This window comes from Pan troglodytes, chromosome 22 (genome assembly GCF_028858775.2).
Source record: "Pan troglodytes isolate AG18354 chromosome 22, NHGRI_mPanTro3-v2.0_pri, whole genome shotgun sequence".
Lineage (NCBI taxonomy): Eukaryota > Metazoa > Chordata > Mammalia > Primates > Hominidae > Pan > Pan troglodytes.
Window position 1 is genome coordinate 37,155,078 of NC_072420.2, and position 25,504 is coordinate 37,180,581.

At 48.1% G+C, this 25,504-nt stretch overlaps 1 protein-coding gene across 5 annotated transcripts in view; it reads right to left on the reverse strand.

The window, feature by feature from the left end:
• Positions 1-17,382: 17,382 nt before the first annotated feature.
• The window catches only part of CLDN14 (claudin 14), an 81,780-nt gene continuing 73,658 nt past the window's right edge, over positions 17,383-25,504 (reverse strand). For all 5 annotated transcript variants that reach the window (XM_063803743.1, XM_063803740.1, XM_063803744.1 and 2 more), the window contains one exon: positions 17,383-18,541. In XM_063803743.1, the coding sequence (XP_063659813.1) occupies positions 17,741-18,460 (720 nt within the window). In that variant the 5' untranslated portion in view covers positions 18,461-18,541 and the 3' untranslated portion in view covers positions 17,383-17,740. The remainder of the gene's footprint in view (positions 18,542-25,504) is intronic.

The window sequence follows — 25,504 nt, forward strand, 5'->3', positions numbered from 1 at the left end:
GCCAGAAAGTTCTCGATCTCCTGAACTTGTGATCCACCTGCCTCGGCCTCCTAAAGTGCTGGGATTACAGGTGTGAGCTACCGTGCCTGGTCAGCCTCTGCATCTTTTTTACCTGCTTACTTGATGATAGGGACTGAGAGAAGTGAGTTCAAATATCCTACACTAATATGTTACTGTCCTTTGTTGCAGATCCTGAGAAATATCTTTTCACTGTGGATCATGAGGTTCATCATAATCAAGTGATCTTTTCGTATAACTTACTGAGTTTTTCTTGAATTCAGCTTTCTCAGATGTGACTATTATACACTTTCCCTTGCTTTCTTTTTATTCAGGGACCATCATTTATTTAGGTACCATCATATTATTTTGCTTGTAATTTGACTTTCAGCTGTTCTGAACCACCTTGTTTTAATATATCAGCATATATTTAGAGTTATCTTTTTAAATGTAATGTGAGGCCGGATGCGGTGGCTCACGCCTGTAATCCCAGCACTTTGGGAGGCCGAGGCGGGCGGATCACCTGAGGTCAGGAGTTCACAGGCCAATCTGGCCAACATGGCGAAACCCTGTGGTGGTGAGCGCCTGTAATCCCAGCTACTCGGGAGACTGAGGCAGGGAGAAGTGCTTGAACCTGGGAGGCGGAGGTTGCAGTGAGCCAAGATGGCACCATTGCGCTCCAGCCTGGGCGACAGAGCGAGACTCAGTCTCAAAAAAAAAAAAACCAAGTAATGTGAGAATTTTTAGATTTTATTAAGCTTATTTGACTGTATTATAATTGGTTACCTCTATCTAAAACTCTCTCTGTGTATGTAATTTTAATACTTTCTTGCTCTTTCTTTGGTTTCTATCTTTTGTTATGTTTTTCTCTTCTTTGAATTCAGAAGGCAGATAGTCTTTGGGGTTCTACTAGTGATTACTTGCACAACTTTTTTTTCTTTATTTCTTCTAAAAAAATAAAACCGAGATACATGTGCAGAGCGTGCAGGCTTGTCACATAGGTATCTGTGTGCCGTGGTGGTTTACCACATCCATCAACCCATCCCCTAATTCCCTCCCCTCACCCTCCACCCCCGACAGGCCCTGGTGTGTGATGTTCCTCTCCCTGTGTCCACGTGTTCTCATTGTTCGACTTCCACTTATGAGTGAGAACATGAGGCGTTTGGTTTTCTGTTCCTGTGTTTGTCTGCTGAGGATGATGGCTTCCAGCTTCATCCATGTCCCTGCAAGGGACATGATCTCATTCCTTTTTATGGCCGGCTACTTTCACAACTTTAAATAGTATCCTTAAACCTATTTTTCACAATGTATGAAATTCAGTAACATAACCATCCCTCTTTATTTTCTCATATAAAAGATGAGAAAATGGGCCAGGTGTGGTGGCTTATGCCTGTAATCCCAGCACTTTGGGAGGCTGGGGCAGGAGGATCGTTTAAGCCCAGGGGTTCAAGGGTGCGGTTATCTATGATTGCACCACTGCACTCTAGCCTGGGTGACAGAGCAAGACGCTGTTTCAAAAAAAAAAAAAAAAAAAAAAAGAGAAAATGTACTCTTGGAGCATCTATTTCTCCATTTCCTAATTTTATTTACTTGTTCTGGAGTGTTTGTCCTACTTTATATCGTTGTCTGTTGAAAATAGTGAAATAGTCCTCTCTTTCCCAGGAATTACAATATTCTTGTAATTAGAGCTTCTGCATTACTTGGATGTAATTTATAGTTAATAGATTCAATGCTCCGTGCTGATTTTTAATCATATGACTTACTCATTTCTAATTTATTTATTTATTTATTTTTAAAAGAGAGATGAGGCCTTGCCCTCAGACGGTCTTGAACTCTTGGGCTCAAGTGACCCTCCTGACTCAGCCTCCCAAAGTGCTGGGATTACAGTCATGAGTCACCTCATCCAGTCTAAGTTAATTATTTTAATCTTATCTTTAAAATAGATTGTGTCTTCAAGTAGATTTTTTGAATCTTATTGAGGTATACTTGCAGTGTACTAAATTGCATGTATCTAAAATGTACAGCTGGATCAGTTTAGGTTCACACGCACCTATGAAACCATCACTGCAATAAAGAGAATAGCCATTTCCATCTGAGGAAAAGCAACGCTCTATATGGAGGATGGGCAACCCAAATATCTAATGTACCGCTAATTTTATAGACCTAAAAATACAATAGAACAAAGGGAATAGAAAAAAAATTAAAAGCATAATAAAAACAGAATTTCCTGAAATGAAGGAAGACATAAATGTTTACATCAAAGAAGTCCTTCATTATAATAAAGAACTATAAACTCTGAGTGAAATTTTTGAAAGACAAGCTTAAAAAGAATATGGCAAAAATAAAGTTATATGCTAAGAAAAGTAGTCTAACTTCAGATTTCTTCTTTTCTTTTCTTTTAGAGGCAGGGCCTCAGTCTGTCACCCAGGCTGGAGTACAGTGGCACCATCTTGGCTCACTGTAGCCTCGACCTCCTGAGCTCAAGTGAGCCTCCTACCTCAGTCTCCCAAAATGCTGGGATTACAAGCATGAACCACTGTGACTTGCCTTCTTGGCCATTTTAAATGAAAGAAGATGGAATAATGCCTACTGAGGACTATGTTTGAGGGGTGTTGTATGACCCCGTTTTCCATACCCAGCCAACTTGTCATGTGACAAGTCCACAGAAAGATGTTATATGGCCAGGAATCTATGAACTAGTCTTCCCTGAAATGTACCTGACTACAGCTAACATCATATCACATGATGAAAGACCGCGTTGTTTTCCCCTGAGGTTGGCGGTAAGTACACTCACTTTCAATACTTCTGTTCCCCATGGTTCTGGAGGTTGCAGACATGGCAATAGGTAAGGAAAAGACATAAACATAGGAAGTGACAAAATATAGAGTTTTATGTAAATGGAACCATATGGTAGTTACCTGGGGATGCGGTGGAGAGAGGGAGAGGTTGCCTAAGCATGTGGGTGATAGAAATATTTATCTTAATTGTCAAAAATAATATGGGAGAAATTTCCCTTTCCTGTCTTCCTGAGCACGGCTGGAATCATCCCCTTAGCATTTACTCTGCAAAGTGGCATCTCACCGTCTCTTCTCTCTTTAGATCTTTAGTTGTTTGAGTGGTTGCCTTAGCGTTTGGGAGGAGGACAGAGGCTGTGGTTTCTGGAAACTCCGGCCCTTTGGCTTCTCTCTGAATGTGTTGACTCCGTGGGAAACTGGCTGTTCTGTGCATGTGGGGGTAACCTTTGTATTTCAGTTTGTTTTTCTGCATTGGTGTGAGGCAGTCACTTCACTGAGGAGTTGAGCTGGAGTTGTGCCTTGCAGCCTGGCCTGGAGACTTCTGTTTTGTATGTGAGCGCTTGTTTTTATCCAACAGTCGCCGCTTGCCTGCAGCTGTGAAGTATGTGTGTGTCTCCAGATCTCCCCGGTTGAGAAGGGAGGGCCTCTCTGAGGAGTCGACATTTGAGGAGAAACTTGAATGAAGGAAAGGAAGGAGCCATTTGGAAATTGTGGGGAAGAGCATGCCAGGGAGAGGGAACAGCAGATAAGGAAGCGCAGAGCCGTGGGGGTTTCGTGCTGTTTGGCCAAGAGCCTCTTCCTCCTGTCTCGCTGGTCTGCAGCGGGAAGAGTGTCCGAATGAGCCCACTCATGCCTTTAGCTCTTCTAGGCCAGCAGGGATTTCAGGGTTGCAGGGAGCCCTTCGGAACTTCCTTCTCTTCCTGTGACGACCCTCACCGTGCTCCCAATCCCATGTCTGTGTGTATCCCTGGTGTGTCCTTTCTCACTTACACCCAGCCAGTGGCCTTTGATGTTTATGACAAGAGGCCGAAGCTCTTCATATTTTCAGATGAAATGGAGTTTTCTTTCTCATGGAACTCAGTTATCCATCGTCCCTTTGTCCTTTTGCTCCTGAGAATACATGTGTTTGCTCCATGCTGCGTCAGCCCAGTCATGGAACTCAATGTTTCTGCAGTTTCCCTCCGAGCATTTCTAGTTGCCCAAAGGCATTCGTGGTTTCACAAATTTTACTGAAGGTTTAGTATGGAGACGGCAGAGAGTTGCATCTTGTACTCCATTGCAAACAATGGAAAATCCTCCTTCGATGATACTCTGTAGGTTACCCCTAGGTTACCCCTCAGTGGGTGCCACCCCTTAGAGATCACTCTCACTCTGCGAGTGGTCAGAGAGGAGCGCAGGGCTGTCCATGTCCCTCCCACATGGCTGCTGCCTCCTCCTTCCCGACTGCAGCCTCGGGCTGGGAGCTCCCGTCTTCCTCCCTGGTCACAGCTTGGGAAATCATCTCCTATTACATGTTTTAAAAATTGAGGTGAAATTCACATAACATAAAATTAACCATTTAAAAGTGTACAATTCAGGCGTCCAACGTGGTGAAACCACGTCTCTACTAAAAATATAAAAAGTTAGGTGTGGTGGTGCACGCCTGTAGTCCCAGCTACTTGGGAGGCTGAGGTGGGAGGATCGCTTGAACCCAGGAGGTGGAGGTTGCAGTGAGCCAACATCATATGACTGCACTCCAGCCTGGGCAACAGAGGGAGACTCGGTCTCAAAACTAAATAAATACATAAAAGTGTACAATTCAGTAGCATTTAGTACATACACAATGTTGTACAATCACCACGTCTATCTAGTGAAAAATATTTTACTCTTGAAAAATGTCTAAATCATCCTCAAAGAAAATGCCATACTTCATTAGAATTCACTGTCTATTCCTCTCCTCGCAGCCCCTGGCAACCACCAATGGGACTGGGCTGATACAGTGGGGCACACACATGGCACATGGGACATCTGTACGTTGGACTATTCTTCAACCATTTAAAAAAAATGGGCCAGGTGCTGTTGCTCAGGTTGGTAATCTCAGCACTTTGGGAGGCCAAGGAAGGAGAATCACTCAAGGCTGGGAGTTTGAGACTAGCCTGGGCAACATAGAAAGAACCCATCTCTACAAAAAAATTTAAAAAATCAGCCAGGTGTATGGTGCATGCCTGTGGTCCCAGCTACCTGGGGGACTGGGGTGGGAGGATAGCTTGAGCCTGGGAGGTCCAGGCTGCAGTGAGCCATATCTCGCCACTGCACTCCAGCCTGTGTGACATAGTGAGACCTTGTCTCAAAAAAAAAAAAAACAACTCTGTTTTTGAGATGGAGTCTTTCTCTGTCACCCAGGCTGGAGTGCAGTGGCATGATCTCGGCTCACTGCAACCTCTGCCTCCCAGGTTCAACCAATTTTCCTGCCTCAGCCTCCTGAGTAGCTGGGATTACAGGCACCCACCACCACGCCTGGCTAATTTTTTTTTTTTGTATTTTTAGTAGAGATGGGGTTTCGCCATATTGGCCAGGCTGGTCTTGACCTGCTGACCTCAGGTGATCCACCCGCCTCGGCCCCGCAAAGTGCTGGGATTACAGGCGTGAGCCACCGCGCCCACCAAAAAAGGTAGTTCGGATCTGTGCTACAAGATGAATGAATCTTGGACATTATGCAACTTCATATAAATGCAGTCACATAATATGTGGCCTTTTGTATCTTTTTTTTTTTTTTTTTTCATTTAACATAATGTTTTCTTGGAGGTCCAGCCACACTGCGGCATGTATCAGAATGCACGTGGCGAGTATACTATCTCTGTATGGCTAGACCATATTGTGTTCCTCCACTGGTCTACTGATGGACATTTGAGTTGTTTCTTCCTTTTGGCTATTGTGGGTAATGCTGCTATGAACATTTGTGTAGAAGTGTTTGTTGAGTCCCTGCTTTCACCTGTTTTGGATATATTCCTAGGAGTAGAATAGTGGGGTCATTATTGCATTTTAATTAGAAGGACTCTCTACTCTCTGAAATGTGTTGGTGACATCATTGTCTGTGGCTTTTTGAGGATTCCTGTCCATCATTTCACATTTTCTGAATTCTCCAGTTTCACCTACTTGAAGGTCTCCCATAGAACCACTCATGGACTCCAAGGTGCTTGTTGTGAAGGCCTTGACCCCTCTCACATGCTGCTCTTGTTTTGCACTGAAGTACTAAATAAGAGGAACAGTGCTTTGCCGTTGTCGGGGGCCGAGGGGGAAGGAGGAGACAGAGATGGGGTGAAGCTGTCCTTTTTTTTTTTTGAGATGGAGTCCTGCTTTGTTGCCCAGGCTGGAGTGCAATGGCGCAATCTGGGCTCACTGCAACCTCTGCCTGCCGGCTTCAAGCGATTCTCCTGCCTCAGCCTCTCAAGTAGCTGGGATTACAGGTGCATGCCACCACACCCGGATAATTTTTTGTGTTTTAGTAGAGATGGAGTTTCACTATGTTGCCCAGGCTAATCTCGAACTCCTGAGCCCAGGCAATCCACCTGCCTTGGCCTCCCAAAGTGCTGGGATTATAGGCATGAGCCACTGTGCTTGGCTGAAGCTGTCATTCTTTAGCTGCCATTGGATCCTCCCTTGCCAGCAGAATCAGAGTCATTGCTGCAAGACCAGTGACCTGGAGCAGCCCTATGAGGGAAGGAAGGTCTGTGCTACCACCTGTGGCTCTTGGGTCAGGCAGAGGAGTCTGATGAGAGTGTCCTCTGCTAATCGGAGTGTGAACTTGAGCCTGTAAGAGGGTGGAGTCTATTATAGATGGACAGGGCAGCTAAGGAGCCCACTGCTCCTGGGCCTCCCAAAGTCTCCTTCTCGTCCCATTGCCCTCATCTCTGTGCTCCATTCTCCCTCCTCCAGACTTCATGCTCTAGGAAACCAGATTAATTTTGTAGTTAACCAACCTCCAAAGGCAGCTTCTGGGCTGAGGCCTCTCCCAAGGATGTTCTTGGGTTGTGTAGGCTGCCAGGTGGTGCTAGACTTAAGTCTATCTCAGAGCCAGCCCCTGGTTGTCCCTTTTCGTGCCCTTTCCCCTCCACCCTCAGGCAGTTGAGCTTGCTGAGGCATCAGGCTCTAAACCTTAGTGGGAGTCAAAGCTGGTTTGCTAGCTTTCCAAGGAACAACTCCAGCCTCCTGCCTTCCCTGCATCCCCCTCCAATTAAAATACAGACCCGGGTCAGCAGTGGCTCAGGCCTGTCATCCCAACATTTGAGAGGCCGAGGTGGGTGGATTGCTTGAGGCTAGGAGTTTGCGGCCAGCCTGGCCAACATGGTGAAACCCCGTCTCTACTAAAAATACAAAAATTAGCCGGGCGTGGTGGCGCAAGCCTGTAATCCCAGTTACTCAGGAGGCTGAGGCATGAGAATTGCTTGAACCTGGGAGGTTGGAGGTTGCAGTGAGCCAAGATTGTGCCGCTGCACTCCAGCCTGGGTGACAGAGGGAGACTCAGTCTCAAAAAAACAAAACAAAACAAAACAAAAACACAGACCTGAAATTTAGCTGGGGCTATGTCTGGTCCTGCACATACAACAGCGAATGACGTGGACAGTCTCTGAACTCAGACCCTAGAGTCTAATGGAAGATTCAGAAAAACGTGTGTTCCAATTAATAAAATACTTACACATTCTGAGAAAAACTGTGTGGGAAATGAACGGTTTGCTGAGATAATGACTCACTGGGATGTGGGGGCTGCTTTGGGTAAGAAGGAGCCAGTCACTCCTTCTATATGATCTGGATGTAATCCTTCCTTCTGGAGTTTTTTCAGGTCCTTTTTCTTTTATGTTCAGAAATTTCATGAGGATGTATCTTAGTTTTTTTTTTTTTTTTTGAAATGGAGTCTCGCTCTGTCACCCAGGCTGGAGTGCAGTGGCTCGATCTCGGCTCACTGCAAGCTCCGCCTCCCGGATTCACGCCATTCTCCTGCCTCAGCCTCCCGAGTAGCTGGGACTACAGGCGCCTGCCACCACGCCCGGCTAATTTTTTGTATTTTTAGTAGAAATGGGGTTTCACCATGTTAGCCAGGATGGTCTCAATCTCCTGACCTCGTGATCTGCCGCCTCGGCCTCCCAAAGTGCTGGGATTACAGGCATGAGCCACTGCGCCTGGCCAGGATGTATCTTAGTTCTTAATGTAGATCTTTGTTCATTCATTCAATCTGATGCTTTTTAAGCCCTTTCAATTTGGAAATTCAGGTCCCCTTTTAGTTCTGGAAAATCTACTTCAATTTTTTTTTTTTTTTTTTTTTGAGATGGAGTCTTGCTCTTATTGCCCAGGCTGGAGTGCAGTAACACGATCTCAGCTCACTGCAACATCTGCCTCCCGGGTTCAAGTGATTCTCCTGCCTCAGCCTCCCAAGTAGCTGGGACTACAGGCGTGCACCACCATGCCCGGCTAACTTTTGCATTTTTAGTAGAGATGGGGTTTCACCATGTTGGACAGGCTGGTCTCGAACTCCTAACCTCAGGTGATCCGCATGCCTTGGCTTCCCAAAATGCTGGGATTACAGGCGTGAGCCATTGCGCCCGGCCTATTTCAACATTTTTAAAGATAATTTTCGCTCATCCGTTTTCTGTATTCTTTTCTTTTAGGGACTCCTACTTGTCAGATGCTCCACCTCCTACAGAGAAGTTCTGTGTCCTTCGTCTTCTGGTGCATGGTTCCCTTTTATTTGTGTTGTAATCTTTGTTATGCTCTAGATTGTTTTCTCTGCTGTATATTCCAACCCTTTTGTTTACTTTTAAAAAATGTATTTGTTTTATTTTAAACTTTTAAATATTTTATTTAAATTTTTTAAATTTAAGAGACTTTTCCATTTTCTAAGCTTTTCATAGCTCACTGCAACCTCCACCTCCCGGATTCAAGCAATTCTCCCACCTCAGCCTCCCAAGTAGCTGGGATTACAGGCACCCGCCACCACGCCTGGCTAATTTTTGTATTTTTAGTAACAACGGGGTTTTGCTATGTTGGCCAGGCTGCTCTCAAACTCCTGGCCTCAAGTGATCTGCCCGCTTCGGCCTCCCCAAGTGCTGGGATTACATAGCATTCTATTCTTATAGACAAAATGTGACCTTGAATTTTTCTGAGAATAGAGTTTTTTTTTTTTTTTTTTTTTTTTTTAGACAAGGTCCCACTCTGTCACTCAGGCTGGAGTGCAGTAGTGCAATCATGGCTCACTGCAGCCTCGACCTCCTGGGCTCAAGAGATCCTTCCTCCTCGGATCCCAAGTAGATGGGACTGCAGGTGCAAGCCACTACTCCCGACTAATTTATTTTTTGTATAGATGAGGGTCTTGCTGAGTTGCCCAGGCTGGTCTGGAACTGCTGGCTTAAAGTGATACTCCCAACTTGGCCTTCCAAAGTATTGAGATTACAGGCATGAACCATCACACCTGGCCTAAATTGAGATTTTCTTCCCTGAATCATCTGTTTCCTCTGGTGTCAGGTGTTTTCTCTTTGTTCGTCTTTTCTCTCCCTTTCATGATGCAGTATTTCCTCAAATGTCTGGTGACTCTTTGTTGTGTGAGGCAATACAGAGGCTGGCAGGTAGTGTTGCTTACATAAGCAAGGTTTGTCAAAAGGGGGGCTTCCCTTTAGCCAGAGAAAGTAGGAAACTGGGTTTACCCCCAAGGATTTCTCAAATGCCAGAAGTAGAGGGCTTCGTGGGGAGGTGCCAGCACTTGTACTACCCACCTCATAAGTTTCTTTCCAAATGGTTTATTTATTTTTCTGTTTTGTTTTGTTTTGAGACGGAGTCTCGCTCTGTTGCCCAGGCTGGAGTGCAATGGCGTTATCTCGGCTCACTGCAACCTCCACCCTCCCAGGTTCAAGCGATTCTCCTGCCTCAGCCTCCCAGATTCAAACGATTCTCCTGCCTCAGCCTCCCAGGTAGCTGGGATTACAGGTGCCTACCACCATGCCTGGCCAATTTTTTTTTTTTTTTTTGTAGAGATGGAGTTTTGCCATGTTGCCCAGACTGGTCTCGAACTCCTGAGGTCAAGAAATCCTCCCACCTCAGCCTCCTGAGTAGCTGGGACCATAGGAGAACATCACCATGCCCAGCTAATTGCTTTATTTGTGGAAACTGAGGTCTTGTTACATTGCTCAGGCTGGTCTTGAACTTCTAAGTTCAAGCAATCCTCTCACCTTGGCCTCTCAAAATGCTGGGATTACAGGCCACCATGCCTGGCTCATTGTAGTTTTAATGGGAACCAGATTTGATTTTGGAAAAATAAAGGCATGAAATGTTCTGCCTGAGTACTATGGAGCAATTTGTAGTTATTACCAAGGTGAATGCTATTTTTTCTTTTTTTGAGATGGAGTTTTGCTCTTGTTGCCCAAGCTGGAGTGCAGTGACGCCATCTCGGCTCACTGCAACCTCCACCTCCCGGGTTCAAGAGATTCTCCTGCCTCAGCCTCCCCAGTAGCTGGGATTATAGGCGTGCGCCACAACACCTGGCTAATTTTTGTATTTTTAGTAGAGACGGGGTTTCACTATGTTAGCCAGGCTGGTCTCAAACTCCTGACCTCAAATGATCCGCCTGCCTTGGTCTCCTAAAGTGCTGGTTACAGGCACGAGCCACCGTGCCCGGCCAGAATACTAAATTTTATAACAGAAGTATCTGAGGGGCTACATATGGAAAAAGAGGATACCGCTTCCACTCAGAGGGTTGTCTGGGATGTCACCACTGTGCACACATATCAGGAGGGAGCTGGGAATCACTTGCCATCCAGGTTCAAGGTCATCCAAGTATAGCACTGGATGTTCCCATTCTCACAACCTCTTCCCCATTCTGGGCCTTCACTGCCTCCAACTCATGTCAGCAAGATCATGATGAGCTCCTACCTAAGGCGGGCCTCAGCTTCCCCAGATACCTGTTGAAGCCACTAGACCAAAACTCTCCTATATTTTCCAGGCTGGTCAGTCTTTCCTTCTGGCTATGTCTTATGCTGGTTGGGAACTTACACAAATGCTTTATTTTGGAAAAATGCCTGGGATGACAAAAAACAAATCCGAGACCTCCCCAGAGCTGGAGGCCTTGGAGGCTCCCCGGCAGGAGCTGGTGGGCTCCCGGCAGGAGGGAGAGCTTGAGCCAGTCAATCATTTACCCAGCAGGCATGGGGAAGGTGGTGAGCTTTTCAATAGAAAGCCCTCAGGAGAAAGGAATTAAAGTGCGTATTGTGCTGGGCTTTCCTGGGGTGAAGCTGGCAGAGCAAGAGGTGAGGCAAGGAAGAGGCAGGTGATTAGCCCCTGCAGGGGCTGGGCCTTCCCTGATTTATGGGGTGACCCTCACTGGCCTTTCCCAGGCAGGAAATGGGCTGTTTACTAATGCCTTCCCCCTGCCACACACCTGTGAAAGCCAGTTGGTAGTATTTTAAAATAATTTACTAGAATGAAGTTTCTGTGTTTTCCTTTGGATAGTTGCCCAGTAACTGGCTTTGTGTTTTTTATTTTTTTAAAAATGGCTTAAAATATGCAGGATCTTAAGCTTCAATATTTCTGTTTGTCTCTCTCTGTCTTTGTCTCACTATCTGTCTGTCTCTCATACACACACACACACACACACACACACACACACACACACCCCTGTGTCTCAGGCAAGAAAGGGGTCCTCACCCTAGGGGATGTAAGATGGCTTTTCTTTAAATCATGGAAGTCTTAGTTAATTCTTTTTAAACTAATTCGTCACTGGCTCTGGGGCTTCTCTGCTTTCTCCTCCTTCCTGCCACAGTGACCTTAAGCCACAGAGCATTGCCAATTCTAATTTTGTCTAAAATTGGTGCTTCTGGCAGAAGAAATGTGCTGTTGGCTTGCCTTTGAGCTTTGCCTGCCTCGGGTTAGCAAGGCCTCCGTCAGGGACTCTGTCTCCAGTCTACGCAGCATGCAAAGACAGCCATGCTACCTGCCCTGACAGGGGCATCTGATGCCAGGTGAGGAGCCACCCATTCTGTTTGTAAGAGATGCAAAAACTGCCTTTGGGGGAATTGCAATTCATTCCCTTCAAGGCACTGAGATGGCCCTTACAGTGCACAGATGAAAAACCACTGCCAACTTAGCACTGTATTCTAGGACAAATAGGGGAAGGCTCACTCTGAGAATGAACGATGGGCCCAGGTGCTTGTTGGCCTCAGGAAATGTGCTCAGCTCCACCTCCTGTTCTGCTGCCCTCTCCTCCCCCGAGACCCACACACATGAAGTCCTATTGGGTCTCCATGTAGCTCTTAGGAACTATTTACTAAACCGTCGCTTATGTGCGGTAGGATATTCGAAGTTCCAGTTGCATGAAAGTTTTCTCATGGTGAAGGGGCTTTACGGGCATCTTCAAGTCACGTGAGCAAATGCTTTACTTTTCTCAGCCCCAGTTTTCCCGTCTGTGGAAGGAAGGTGAGGATGGTGCTGACTTCTTGTGTGGCTGTGAAGATCGAAGGTGGTAAATCTGTGCTGTTGATTGCTCCCTCCTCCTTGAAACGGGCTCTGCCCTTGGCTTCCAGGACGCTCCTATTTTGGTTCCCCTTGCCCCCTGGGCATTTCTCACCTGGCTCCTGTGCTGAATCCCCCGGCCTCTGCTAGCTTCTATATGCCGCTCTCTCTAGGGCTCGGCCCGGTCTCCCGGGTTCCTCATCTATATTCACCTCCAGTGTGATCTTTTCTAGTTGCGTGGTTTAAATTCCATCTCTGGGCCAATCTCTCCAGCTCAGGGCTATCCCTGAACTTATATATCTAAGTACCCACTCAACTTCTCTACTCAAGGCAGCTCACACCAAATAGATGAGAGCAAACTTGATCTACCTCATCAACACCCATTCTTTCTGGAATCTTCTTAATTTCAGAAAATGGTAATGCTCTTCTTCCAGTCGATCCAGTCCCAAGCCTTGGCATCCTCTTTAAAGCATCTTTTTTTTTTCACTCTGCATGCCTGGCCATCAGGAAACCCTATCAGCTCTACCTGCAGACCCATCCCCATCTCTTCCCACCTCTCCATTGCCACCGCCTAGTCCAGACCCACATGGAGTCTACCTGCCTGGATTGTCACCATCCATGCTTCTCCTTCTGCCTGGCAGTGGGGGACAGGGGGACCAAGGCAGGGAGGCAGGATGGCGTTGTGGCCAAATGTGGGGCTTTGGGGCCAGGATTTTTGGGTGCAAATTCTGGTGCTGTCTTTGATTTATTACTATCAAGAAATTGATTGTTATTATACACATTTCAAATTGTGCTGTAGTTTTCAAATTATTTCCATTCAGGACCACAGTGTTTGACATGAAAGTGGGATTTCTGGGACATTTCAGAAGCCTTTGATTTCAAGAGGCTAAATCTATGAAATCAATTAGGGCGTGTTGTCCAAGAGGGGGAACAGGTGCTTTCAGTATAGGAGGGGGCGGCTCCATCTCGGGAAACAGCTTCCCAGAAACTGCCTGGGAAAAAGGTTACTTTTTCTCTAGGGTCCTACAGGGTGGAAGATTCCAGTGCCTATTTAAAGGGAGGGATGAGGAGCACTGGAAGCTCCTAGGCTGTGAAGGCATCAGGCCTGGCAATCAGTGGGAAACCAGGGCGACCCCAAGGACTGAAGACCGACGCCCCCTTCCCTTCTAAGTCTGGGGCCTCCCTTAGTGCTGGGCCCCTGAGACCCCCTCAATGCAGGGGTAGGGGACCAGAAAACATGGCTGACTTTAATTTACATTTTTTCCCCATAATGACTTTAGATCTCTCTGGATTGGAGCCAAATTTGATTTGATTAAGAGAAATAAAGAAATGCAGCCTTCTTAATCCATAAGAGTCATGCTGTAAATTTACGCCTATAACAACGGTTTTCTGGAACACATGAGTCAGACTCATGTTCCCTTTTCAGTCTGAAATGTGGGGTTGTGCATTGTACTTCCACAAGGAGATCATGCTTTTGTTGAAACAACCTTGGTTAAGAAATCCTAGTCCCAAAGATTTGGGTGGATACAGGCATCTCTCATGGCCAAGGTTGTAATGTGGCAAAGAGGGGCTCAGAGGACCCGAGGAATGGCGAGAGCCAGAGAGAAGGGAGAGCCGGGTGCTGCATTCTTACACCTGTTTCCTGAGTGTGGGAACCAAGGTCTTACGAAGGTCAACTTCCTGTCTGAGCTGGCCAGCTTTTGGATGACGGAGCCACGCATATCCCTTCCTGTGTGCCAGTTCCTGTTTCCCATGGGATTCCATCTTGGCCCTCTGGGTCTGACATCACCTTTCATCCAATCCAGCTAGGACCCAGTTAACACAAGCCCTGTAGAGTGATGGTTCTGCAAAGAGCCGAATATGGCCACGAAGCAATTCCCTGAGTTATTTGGATATAGTCTGGACATAAATGTGCTTAGATTATAGGTCATGTGTCTTCTTGAGTTAATGTATTCACCCCTTGCCTACCTGTCTGGGTTCAAATCCTGGGTCTTTTTCTCACTTGCTCTGTGACCCTGGGCAAGTAACTTAGTCTCTTTGTGCTTTAGTTTTCTCCTTTGTAAAATGGGGTTAAGAATAATATTTAGCTAGTGCGGTGGCTCACCCTTATAATCCCAGCACTTTGGGAGGCTGAGGCAGGAGGATTGCTTGAGCCAGCCCGGGAGTTGGAGATCAGCCTGGGCAAAACAGTGAGACCCTGTCTCTAAAAAAAAAAAAAAAAAAATTAGTCAGCTGTGTGGTGGTGGACACCTGTAGTCCCAGCTACTCAGGAGGCTGAGATGGGAGGATTGGTTGAGCCCAGGAGGCTGGACTGCAGTGAGCTGTGATTGAGTCACTGAACTCCAGCTTGGGTGACAGAGCAAGACCCTATCTCAAAAAACCAAAACAAAACAGAAAAAAAATAATACTATTTATCTCACATTGGATCAAATTAGTAGATGAAAAGTATGCCTGATACATAGTAAGTGATCAATAAATAGTAATCCCTATTACTTTCACCTGAGGAAGAAAGCGAGCCATGTTATTTCAGTAGTGACAGAATTCAGAGAAAGAGTTTGAAAAAGTTATTTTTTCATGGCAGAGTGCGGTGGCTTGCTCTTGTAATCCCAGCACTTTGGGAGGCCAAGGTAGGTGGATCACTTGAGGCCAGGTGTTCAAGACCAGCCTGGCCAACATGGTGAAATGCCGTCTCTACTAAAAATACAAAAATTAGGCAGGCATGGTGGCAGGTGCCTGTAATCTCAGCTACTCAGGAGGCTGAACTGGGAGGATCCTTTGAACCTGGGAGGTGGATGTTGCAGTGAGTCGAGATTGTGCCACTGCACTCCAGCCTGGGTGACAGAGCAAGACTCCATCTCAAAACAAAGTTATTTTTTCTTTCATTTGTAACAGGTCTATTAACTAGAATAACTTCATAAAACGCTTTCTGGATGGTGCCCATCAAGCAAAGACTGACAGTATCATTCTGTTGGTAGAAAACTTTTTTCCTCCTCTTTATGGATTCAGATTTATTCCTTTTTTATAGCTTAAAGAATAGATGACAACTGCTTGTTTTATCCTAAATAAATGAGGACCTCTCAGATCTCAATGCCTGGCCTAAATAGCATGGCAGATCCCAGCCTCCTCAGCTTCTCTGTGGTCAGATAAAGGCCAAGATGTGTGGCACCCACTCCTTCCAGAAGAGTCAGGGTCTAGAGGTTCATACAAAACAAACAAGAAGCCAGAAGCAGTGGCTCATGCTGGTAATCCCAGCACTTTGGGAGGCTGAGGCAGGAGGATCATTTGAGGTCAGGATTTCAAAACCACCCTGGCCAACATGGTGAAACCCCATCTCTACTAAAAATGCAAAAATTAGCCGGGTGTGGTGGCGTGCACCTGTAGTCCCAGCTACTTGGGAGGCTGAGTCAGGAGAATCGCTTGAACCCGGGAGGTAGAGGTTGCAGTGAGTGGAGACTGTGCCACTGCACTCCAGCCTGGGCACACAGAGCAAGACTCCATCTCAAACAAACAAACAAAAAAGAAATATGTAAGTATGTGTACAGCTGTTCCTTCAATCCTCCACTCTTCAATATTGCTAGGAGGCCCCTGAGGGATTTTATCACAACATAGTTTATTAGGTATAAATGGCAGAGCCTAAAGCAATCAGAAGAGGGCTGCCTGGTGGGCACATGTTACCGGTGTGAGCCTTGGCCAGTGGAGAAGCAGGTGCCTGACCCACTCAGGCCAGGAGGAGGCACCAAGTCAGGAGAGCGTTAGCAGGCCTCAGGCCTTGCTGATTCCGGGGCTCTGGGCTGTGGGCTGCTTGGCCTGCCCTTTTGACACCAGTTCTCAAGCCTCTTGACCACTGTACTAGAGCCTCCCTGGCACTGATGCCCGGGTCTCAGCAGGCCACTCAAGCGAGCCTGGCCAGCTGGCTACTGCGGCTCTTCCCTGCACGCAGTGACTGCTGGAACCCTGACTCCCAGACCACAGAGAATAGAGGGACTTCACATGACAGCCCCTCTGTGTGTAGGTCTCAGGCCAAGCCCTTCCATGGAGTGAGCTGTTTCATTCCACATTCAGAGCCTCAGGTTCGGGACAGAGGCATGAGCAGGTGCTGTCCAAGGTGGGCCAAGGACATGAGTCCATGTGGATGTGAGAGCAGGCCCAGGCTCCCTGGGCTGCTGGGGGGTGTGTGTCACCATGTGACTTAGATCACGGCCAGCAGGGATCAGCAGTGTTCTCAGAGCCATCAGGCCTCCCCCAGCTTCCCAGACATTTTTCGCAGCTGCAGGAACAGCCACAGATGCTAGGACCTGTTCTCATGGCAGCCAGGACTGGCCACCCCAGAAAAGAAGCCAGTGAAGTCCCAGTGGGGCCCTTGGGGGTAAGCGGCGCTCCTAACTGGGCTTTTTGCCAAAGCCTAGAAAGCTAAGACACCGGCCATGTTTCACTCCGTTTTTCCTTTTTTTTTTTTTTTTTTTTTTGAGACAGAGTCTCACTCTGTCGCCCAGGCTGGAGTGCAGTGGTTCAATCTCGGCTCATTGCAACCTCTGCCTTCTGAGTTCAAGTGATTCTCCTGTTTCAGCCTCCTGAGTAGCTGGGATTACAGGTGCCCACGACCGCACCCAGCTAATTTTTGTATTTTTATAAGAGATGAGGTTTCAGCATGTTGGTCAGGCTGCTCTCAAACTCTGACCTCAGGTGATCCGCCCGCCTCAGCCTCCCAAAGTGCTGGGATTACAGGCATGAGCCACCATGCCCGGCCCTGTTTCCTTCTGACTGGTAAAAAGGTCCCCTTTTTACCAGTGGGGACCTATTGCTCACAGGAAGAAAAAAACATCGTCCTTATTTTGTGACTTCTGGCAACTGTCTTTTTCCGAGGAAGCCCCTTCCCTTCTGCCCTGCCTCTGAGTTCAAGCCGGGATGCAGCTCCTAGTGTTTCCAAGCGTCTTACAGATGGAGATCAGCCCTGTCTTCCTCCAACATCCCCACCCCGCATCGGAGTCAGGACTCCACGGTGCTGTAGTCAGCACGGCTGCATGGTCCTGCAACCCTGAGCCCCAGTGGGCTCTGACTGTGGTTACCAGCACCTTAGGAGACAGAGTAACTGTCTGGAAGCAGAAACAGAGACTGTCCATTTCATAAACAGCCACATCCACAAGGTTTATTCCTGGATCACAAACCAACCCCACTGACCAAACTCCCAAGTCACTTTATATTAAACTTGTTATCAAATCACCCACATAAATATATATATAATAAATACAAAAACAGACAGGATTTTTTTTTTTCAGTCTTTGGTATAGAGAGCTTTCTCCTCCTCTTATTTCCCCCTCTGTCCCTGTGCTCTAAAGACATTTCCTCGCATTCACATTATTTCCTTGGATACAAAAATTGCCCAGAAGTAAACTTTGTGCTGGAACCCCTGCCTCCATTGACAGTCCCGCCGGGGACCCAGCCCACAGCAGCCCAGGGGAGAAGCAGGCTGTGGGGACTCACACGTAGTCGTTCAGCCTGTACCCGCTGTGCGTGGCCGAAGTCACTGAGGGGGCCCGATTGTCTTTGTAGGCAGCTGGTGGCTGGTAGGCAGGTGCGGTGTTTGCAGTGGTCGTGGTGGCCCTGGGCGGGGCCTGGTAGGGCCTGTAGGGTGCCTCGTCCTGGCAGGACAGGCAAAGCAGGGTGCCACCAATGAGCGAGAGGGACGAGGAGATGAAGCCCAGGTACAGGGCCTGGCCAATCTCGAACTTCATGCCGCTGGGCAGCAGCGGGTTGTAGAAGTTCTGCACCACGTCGTTGGTGGTCCAGGAGACGGCCACCATGCACAGGAGGCCGGCCAGGATGAAGAGGGTGCCGCCGAGGATGGCAAAGGTGGTCTTGGCGGGTGTGCCCTTGGCGCAGCGCGTGCACTTCATCCCGATGACGGCGCAGGCGCAGGCTATGCCCGAGAGCAGGCAGGAGATGACCATGAGGGCACGGGCAGCCTGGAGGTCTTGGGGCAGCGCCAGCAGGGATCGGTAGATCTGGCACTGGTAGATGCCTGTGCTGTGCCACACACACTCCATCCAGAGCCCTTTCAGGTAGGACACGGCCGTGAGGATGTTGGTGCCCACGTGCGCTGTCCTCCGCCAGTGCGGCAGGATGGTGGTGATCAACGTGCCCACCATGCCCAGGAAGCTGAGCAGGAAGCCCAGGAGTTGCACGGCCGTGCTGGCCATGGTGCAGCTGCCTGCCTAGGCCAGCTGGGCAGCTCCCTGGGCCCTCGGGGTCACGCCGCTCCTCAGGTGCCAGCCGGAGCCCTAATGAAGCCAAGGGAGGCGGGAGCAGGGAGAGAAAGGAAATGGGTTAAAGATTATCTCATGCACTTATTTCTGTCACCGAAACCAAGTTTTTCATAGGCGGTTGGTGTGGCAATTAGCATGTTCTCAAAAATAGTTTCTGAGACTTCACTGGTTGGGAGAGTAACTGCTTTCCTGGGAAGGCGGGATCTGAAGGGATGACAGCCGGACGCTGGCCTCAGGGAAGGGTTCCAGCCACCTGCCGGAAGTTCTGCTTATGTCCACCCTTGAGCACTGCTGCTGCATTGGCATCTCCTGTCCTTCCTGGTTCATCAGTAACCAGGAATAACAGTTGTTAAATCAACATGTATTATTCATGCCTTGGACTGACAGTGCTAAGGTGTGTGCCAGCTGTGACTTAGAATATAGCCCTGGGCGGTTGTCAGGATGAGGGGTTTTCTGAAGTAGGCAACTTCCCCACCCACGTGCTCGGGCAGGGAGAGGTTTAGTCCCCTCGGCAAGTCAGATGCTGCCTTCAGAATTCCAGAGCTGGATGTGACCTAGAGATTGTCAGCTGATGCCGGGGCAGGAATTTCCAAGGTCACAGCTCCTCAGGAGCTGCGGCAGGAGCACGGGCCAGCATCCCTCCTCTCCAGCACGGACCTCCGCTCCCAACATGCTCCCCATTCACTATGCCTGCTTGTGACTGGTGAGGGCTGTCCGAGGGTGACTTTGTTATGAAACAGAGGCTGCTACCTGGCTTTCAGGGATATGGGAATGCCAAGCCCTTTCAAAGGCTTTTAAAGAATTCTTAGCATACCAAAATCCAGGATACTTTTTCGGGACAAGGACCCAGCATCTACACAGGGCCAGGCATATAGAAGACACTAGGGGCCAGGCACGGTGGTTCACGCCTGTAATCCCAGCACTTTGGGAGGCCGAGGCAGGTGGATCACCTGAGTTCAGGAGTTCAAGACCAGCCTGGCCAACATGGTGAAACCCCGTCTCTACTAAAAATACAAAAATTAGCCAGGCATCCCATAATCCCAGCTACTCGGGAGGCTGAGGCAGGAGAATCGCTTGAACCAGGAAGGCTGAGGTTGAAGTGAGCCGAGATCGCGCCACTGCACTTCATCCTGGGCGACAGAGTAAGACTCCGTCTCAAAAAAACAAAACAAGCAAACAAACAAACAAAAACACTAGGAAATATAGAAGGAAGGAAGGAAGGAGAGAGGGAAGAAGAGGAGGGAGGGAGGAAGGAGAAAGCAAGGAAGGGGGAGCACAGGGAAAGGAAGGAAAAAAAGGAAGGGATGAAGGCAGAAAGGGAAGGGAGTGGAAGTCTTGAGTGGACCACTAGCTTTTCTCTCCTGCCTGGGGCAAGGTAATCAGCGAGACCGGGCATTAGCAGTGAGCATTGGGAGGTCCCGGCCCTGGCTGCGCCCATCCAATGGGCGACCTGGGGCTCAGCTTCTTTTTTGGTTCTGAAGGGAGTAAAGGGAAGCGTCTCTGCTGATGACAAGTCACTTCAGCGTCCCAAACCAGCAACGAATCAGTAGGCAAAACCTGCTTCTTCTTCTGCAGAGAGCTGAGCCTCAGTTAAGCAGTGCAGGCTGCAGGCAGGAAAAGCGGGTCTGCAGGGTGTTGCCCATGAGACCCTGGGACATTGTCAAGAAATCCCCATCGGGGCTCGGCGGCTCACGCCTGTAATCCCAGCACTTTGGGAGGCTAAGGCGGGTGGATCACTTAAGGTCAGGAGTTTGAGACCAGCCTGGCCAACATGGTGAAAACCTGCCTCTACTAAAAATACAAAAATTAGCTGATCGATGGTTGTGTGCACCTGTCATCCCAGCTACTCAGGAGGCTGAGGCAGGAGAATTGCTTGAACTGGGAGGCGGAGGTTTCAGTGAGCCTGGATCGTGCCACTGCACTCCAGCCTGGGCAACAGAGCAAGACTCTGTCTTGAAAAATAAATAAAATAAAATGAAATAAAATAAATCAATAAATAAATCCTCTACTAGATGTAAATCACTTGGTAAGTAAATAATTAATAACTGTTGCTTCCACTGGGAGTCTAAACCATCATCTTGCTGATTTAAAAACATATACTGGGTTTAAATACTTTGGCATTGTAGGAGGTAATTGGTTCTGTCCTGGTGAATGAACAAACAAAAATAAATAATAACAAAACAACGTGGTGCCTCACAGGACACGGAGTGGACTGAAGGCGTGTCCAGGTGATAGGGTTTGGATTTGTGTCCCCACCCAAATCTCATGTCGAATGGCAGTCCCCAGTGTTGGAGGAAGGGCCTGGTGGGAGGCAAATGAATCATGGGGGTGGACCTCCCCCTTGCTCTTCTTGTGATAGTGAGTGAGTTCTCACGAGATCTGGTTGTTTAAAAGTGTGCAGCACCTGCCTGCTCCCCTCTCTCTCTTCCTCCTTTTCCAGCCGTGTCATGCCTGCTTCCCCTTTGCCTTCTGTCATGATTGTAAGTTTCCTAAGGCCTCCTCAGCCATGCTTCCTGTACAGCTTGTGAGAGCCAATGAAGCCTCTTTTCTTTATAAATTACCCAGTCTCAGGTACTTCTTTGACTCAGGTTGCATTGTGAGAACGGACTGATACACCGACTATTTTTCTGCTGCTGTTTTTCTGCTGCTGCTTCGGATGACTATTTGTTCACAGCCCAGAATTTGCCACACACACTATGCACGATGCTGGCTTTGCACAAAGCCTTTTTTCCCTCCACTCAGCAAGCACTCACTCTGTCCAGGAGCTGGGGACACCATCACAGTCCCTGCTGGCCAGAGAAGGACCGGGGCCAGCTGTCCTATGGTCACTGCTCTGGGGGAGGTGCTGGCAACAAGGCCAAGGTGGCCGCCCTAACAGGCACAGCCAGAGGGGGTGCCAGCTGACCCACCTTGCACCCTGAGCACACCGATGGCACCACTGACTGGGCCTGAGCGTGGTTTGAACACTGACACATTTCCTAGTTTATTCCCAACAACCGAATGTGGCAGTGACTGTTACCATCCCCTTTTTACACATGGGGAAATGAGAGGAGCAGAGGATGAAAGTTCTATGCCTGGCCTGGCTAGTGTTCTTCTTGGTGTCATTTCCCCTTTAAACACTACCTGCTTCAATGACATAGGACTGAAGTTAGTGCCAGGGCTGAGGGATGGTGTGAGCAACAGATTCTCCTTCCCACAGAGATCTCAGAACAATGGCCTTGCCCCTTTTGCAGTCGTTTGGGCAGCCCGGGCAACCAACTGCCCTGCTTTGCTAGGGACTGAGGGGTTGCCCAGGACAGGGACCTTCAGGGCTGAAACTAAGACAGTCCCAAGGAAACCAGGACCAGAGGCTCCTCCAGGTGCCCAGATCTCCGAATGGCCTCTGAGATCTCTTCCTGCCCTGCTTTGAGGCTGCCTCAAGGCTGACGGCCACACAGGGTGTCCCTGGTCCAAGCATAATGGGGCTTCTTGCAGCTCTCACTGTCAAGGTCAATAATTAAGTATACAGACCCTAAAGAATGTGGCATAAAAGCCAAGCCCATTAGGCTAGGCAAGTGGACCAGAGGTTTATTGGAGATCTAAATATTTATGGAGAGCAATGATGGCTAATTTTAGAAACCATTAGGTTGCTATTTTTAAACGTGTGCTATAAGGATTTGCTAATTTAAGAAGTGAGTGTTAATGAGCCCCCAACTCCCAGACACAAGCTCCCCAACCTGCTTTCCTTCTTCCTTACCAGCAGCTGCTACTGGCATTAGGTAATAATTCAACTTCCCCGCAACTACTTTTCACTTTGGGGCCTTTCAAGGGAAAAACAACTTTAACTGAACACATCTCCCTGGAAGCCACATAAAATTCCTCCCTGATGCTCTGGAAGCGCCCTGCCCTGCAGGGCTGTTTGTATAGGAAGGAACTAGCCCAAGCCTGGCCTCCCAGGGGGAGCAGCCCATGCAGGGCTGAACTGGTGTTCACCTGTGGGCTACCATTTTCCTGCAGCCACATGTGTGCATGTGGGAAGATTTGCCAGAGAGATACGGGTCCAAAACAAATAGGGTTCCAAGCATCACGCTCTAGAAAGCCCTCGACAGGCTGAGTAGTGGTGGGAAGGCAGAATCTAACAAGATGTGTCAGAGGATCAGTGCTGGGTCCTGCATTTGGGTTCACAAAACCCCAAAAGTACAATCCTGGGTGGGGAGTATGTGGCTTAGCTGCACCTGAGAGCAGGATTTAGGGCTGAGTTTCCCAACGACGGCATCTTGGAATGCTGCATTTGCAGGATGTCTTGTGTGGAGGACACAAATGTCAAATATGTTTAAGAAAACCTGCGTGACTGTAGGACTTCTCATAGCTGGAAACGTGTCAGTGTGCATCGTGACTCTCCCAGAAAATGTCTCATGGGCAGCATCCGCTAAACTTATTTGACTAGAGACACCCCCCTGCACCCCCTTTACCAAAGAACAATTTGCAATGAAATCACTTTGGCACAATAACTTGGACTTGGCAATGGTGAGATAGAGTGGGTTGCTGTATTAGTTTGTTCTCATGCTGCTATGAAGAACTGCCCGAGACGGGTAATTTATAAAGGAAAGAGGTTTAATTGACTCACAGTTCCGCAGGACTGGGGAGGCCTCAGGAAACTTACAATCCTGGCAGAAGGTGAAGCAAACACATCCTCTTTACATGGCAGCAGGAAGGAGAAGAATGAGGGCTGAGCCGAGGGTGAAGGCCCTTATAAAACCATCAGATCTCGTGAGAACTTACTCACTATCATGAGAATAGCATGGTGGAAACCACCGACATGATTCAATTACCTCCCACTGGGTCCCTCCCCACGACACGTGGGGATTATGGGAACTACAATTCAAGATGAGATTTGGATGGGGACACAGACAAACCATATCATTCTGCCCTGGCCCCTCTCAAATCTCATGTCCTCACATTTCAAAACACAATCATGTCCTTCCAACAGTCCCCCAAGGACTTAACTCATTCCAGCATTAACTCAAAAGTCCGAGTCCAAAGTCTCATTTGAGACAAGGCAAGTCCCTTCTGCCTATGAATCTGCAACATCAAAAGCAAATTAGTTACTTCCTAGATAGAATGGGGGTACAGGCATTAGGTAAATACCCTCATTCCAAATGAGAGAAATTGACCAAAACAAAGAGGCTACAGGCCCCATGCAAGTTCAAAATCCAATAGGGCAGTCATTAAACCTTAGAGTTTTGATCGGCTTCATCCCCAGCAGAGAGAGTATCAGAAAACGACAGAGCTGTAAAGAATTTTGAAAATCTGTGAAAGGCACTTGTGAAATGCCAGAGCTGCTATAGGCCCTTCCAACTGGCTCTGGTTTCAGGATCACCAGCTCTGAAGGGAGCGGGTTTTTCTGTGTGTGTCCATATAAACTTTTATGTTGTCTCCCTCTGTTTTCTCTGAGCTATGTTTTTCTTTAAAAAAGCAGGGTTCTGGAGCACACAATAGGGTGCCCTCGTTTTGCTCACCTCCTGGCCCACCTGGACCCCAGCTGCGTCAACTTTGGCTCCAAATTAATCATCATTTCAACAGCAGTGGCCATGGGGATTGCCTGGCCAGGACTGAGGGGTGGACGTGTTGTTTACCAGCCTGCGTCTTGACTGCCTGGGGTCCCTCCCTGGGCATGTCCGTTTCATCCTTCACTTTGTCCTATCTTCAGAAGTCCTTTCTCTAGTTCTTCAGGGTGTGTGCTGGGGCCTCTGTCAGTCCAGGCTTCTTGGAGGGGTGCGGGGGTGGGACAGGGCCACCCTATCTCACCATTGGTCCAAGTGACTGTGCCAAAGTGATTTTACTGCAAGTTCTTCTTTGGTAAAGGCGGTGGTGGGGGGTGTCTCTAGTCAAATAAGTTTAATGGATGCTGCATATGAGACCAGGCTTCTTGGAGGGGTGCAGGGATGGGATGGGTGGGGTGTTTGAGTCCCTTACTCTCCTTAACCCTCAGCAGTCTCACCTGCTACTGTCACCTCATCCCTTGCAAAATCAGCCCCTGTGATGAAAGCTTTCCTATGGACACGCATTGCTCCGTGGCCCTTGTCTACCCACCTTGGTGAAAGAAATGTCAGCCCCAGATGGGAGGGGTGGAGGTCATCAGTGGGGAGCTGGGGCACAAGCCAGGTGTGGTGGAAGTTTCTTTACCCAGAACTGCCCTGAGCCCGCCCTACTGTGCAGGTAGAGAATTGGAGGATGTGGCCACCAGTGCCTTTTGCCTGCCATGTGGTCTGAACGGCTCTCGAGATGTTTGGGAACGAGCCATTATATATGTTTACCCTCAAATGCTCTGACATGATGTTGGGTCCATTATAGAAACAGCGTAAAACTTGATTTGCTTTCTGTAAACTTATTAGAGAAAAATGAAGTGCCACCTTCAAATGAACATAGTCATTGGCCCTTCAACATTGATGTTCAGCCACTTCAGAAAATGTCTGGTTCAAAAACCTGAATGTCCTCACTGTCACCCCAACCAAATGGCCTCTTCATTACTGTTTAGCTATTTCATAAATGCTTTAGGCTGGAGATGGTGGCTCACACCTGTAATCCCAGCATTTTGGGAGGCTGAGGTGGGCAGATCACCTGAGGTCGGGAGTTTGAGACCAGCCTGGCCAACATGATGAAACCCTGTCTCTACTAAAAATACAAAAATTAGCCGGGTGTGGTGATGCGTGCCTGTAATCCCAGCTACTTGGAGGCTGAGGGAGGAGAATCGCTTGAAGGTTGCAGTGAGCCAAGATTGCACCACTGTACTCTAGCCTGGGTGACAGAGTGAGACTCTGTCTCAAACAAAATAAAATACACAAAATCATAAATGCTGGAATTTAGGAACTAAAAATAAACTCAAGGGAGATTTGGATTCATTTAGATGAGACGTATTAGCAAAACTACCTAACACAGAGAAAAGAAAGTAACTCTTACGCTATGATGTATCTGCATGAAGTAACTTCAACTAGTATT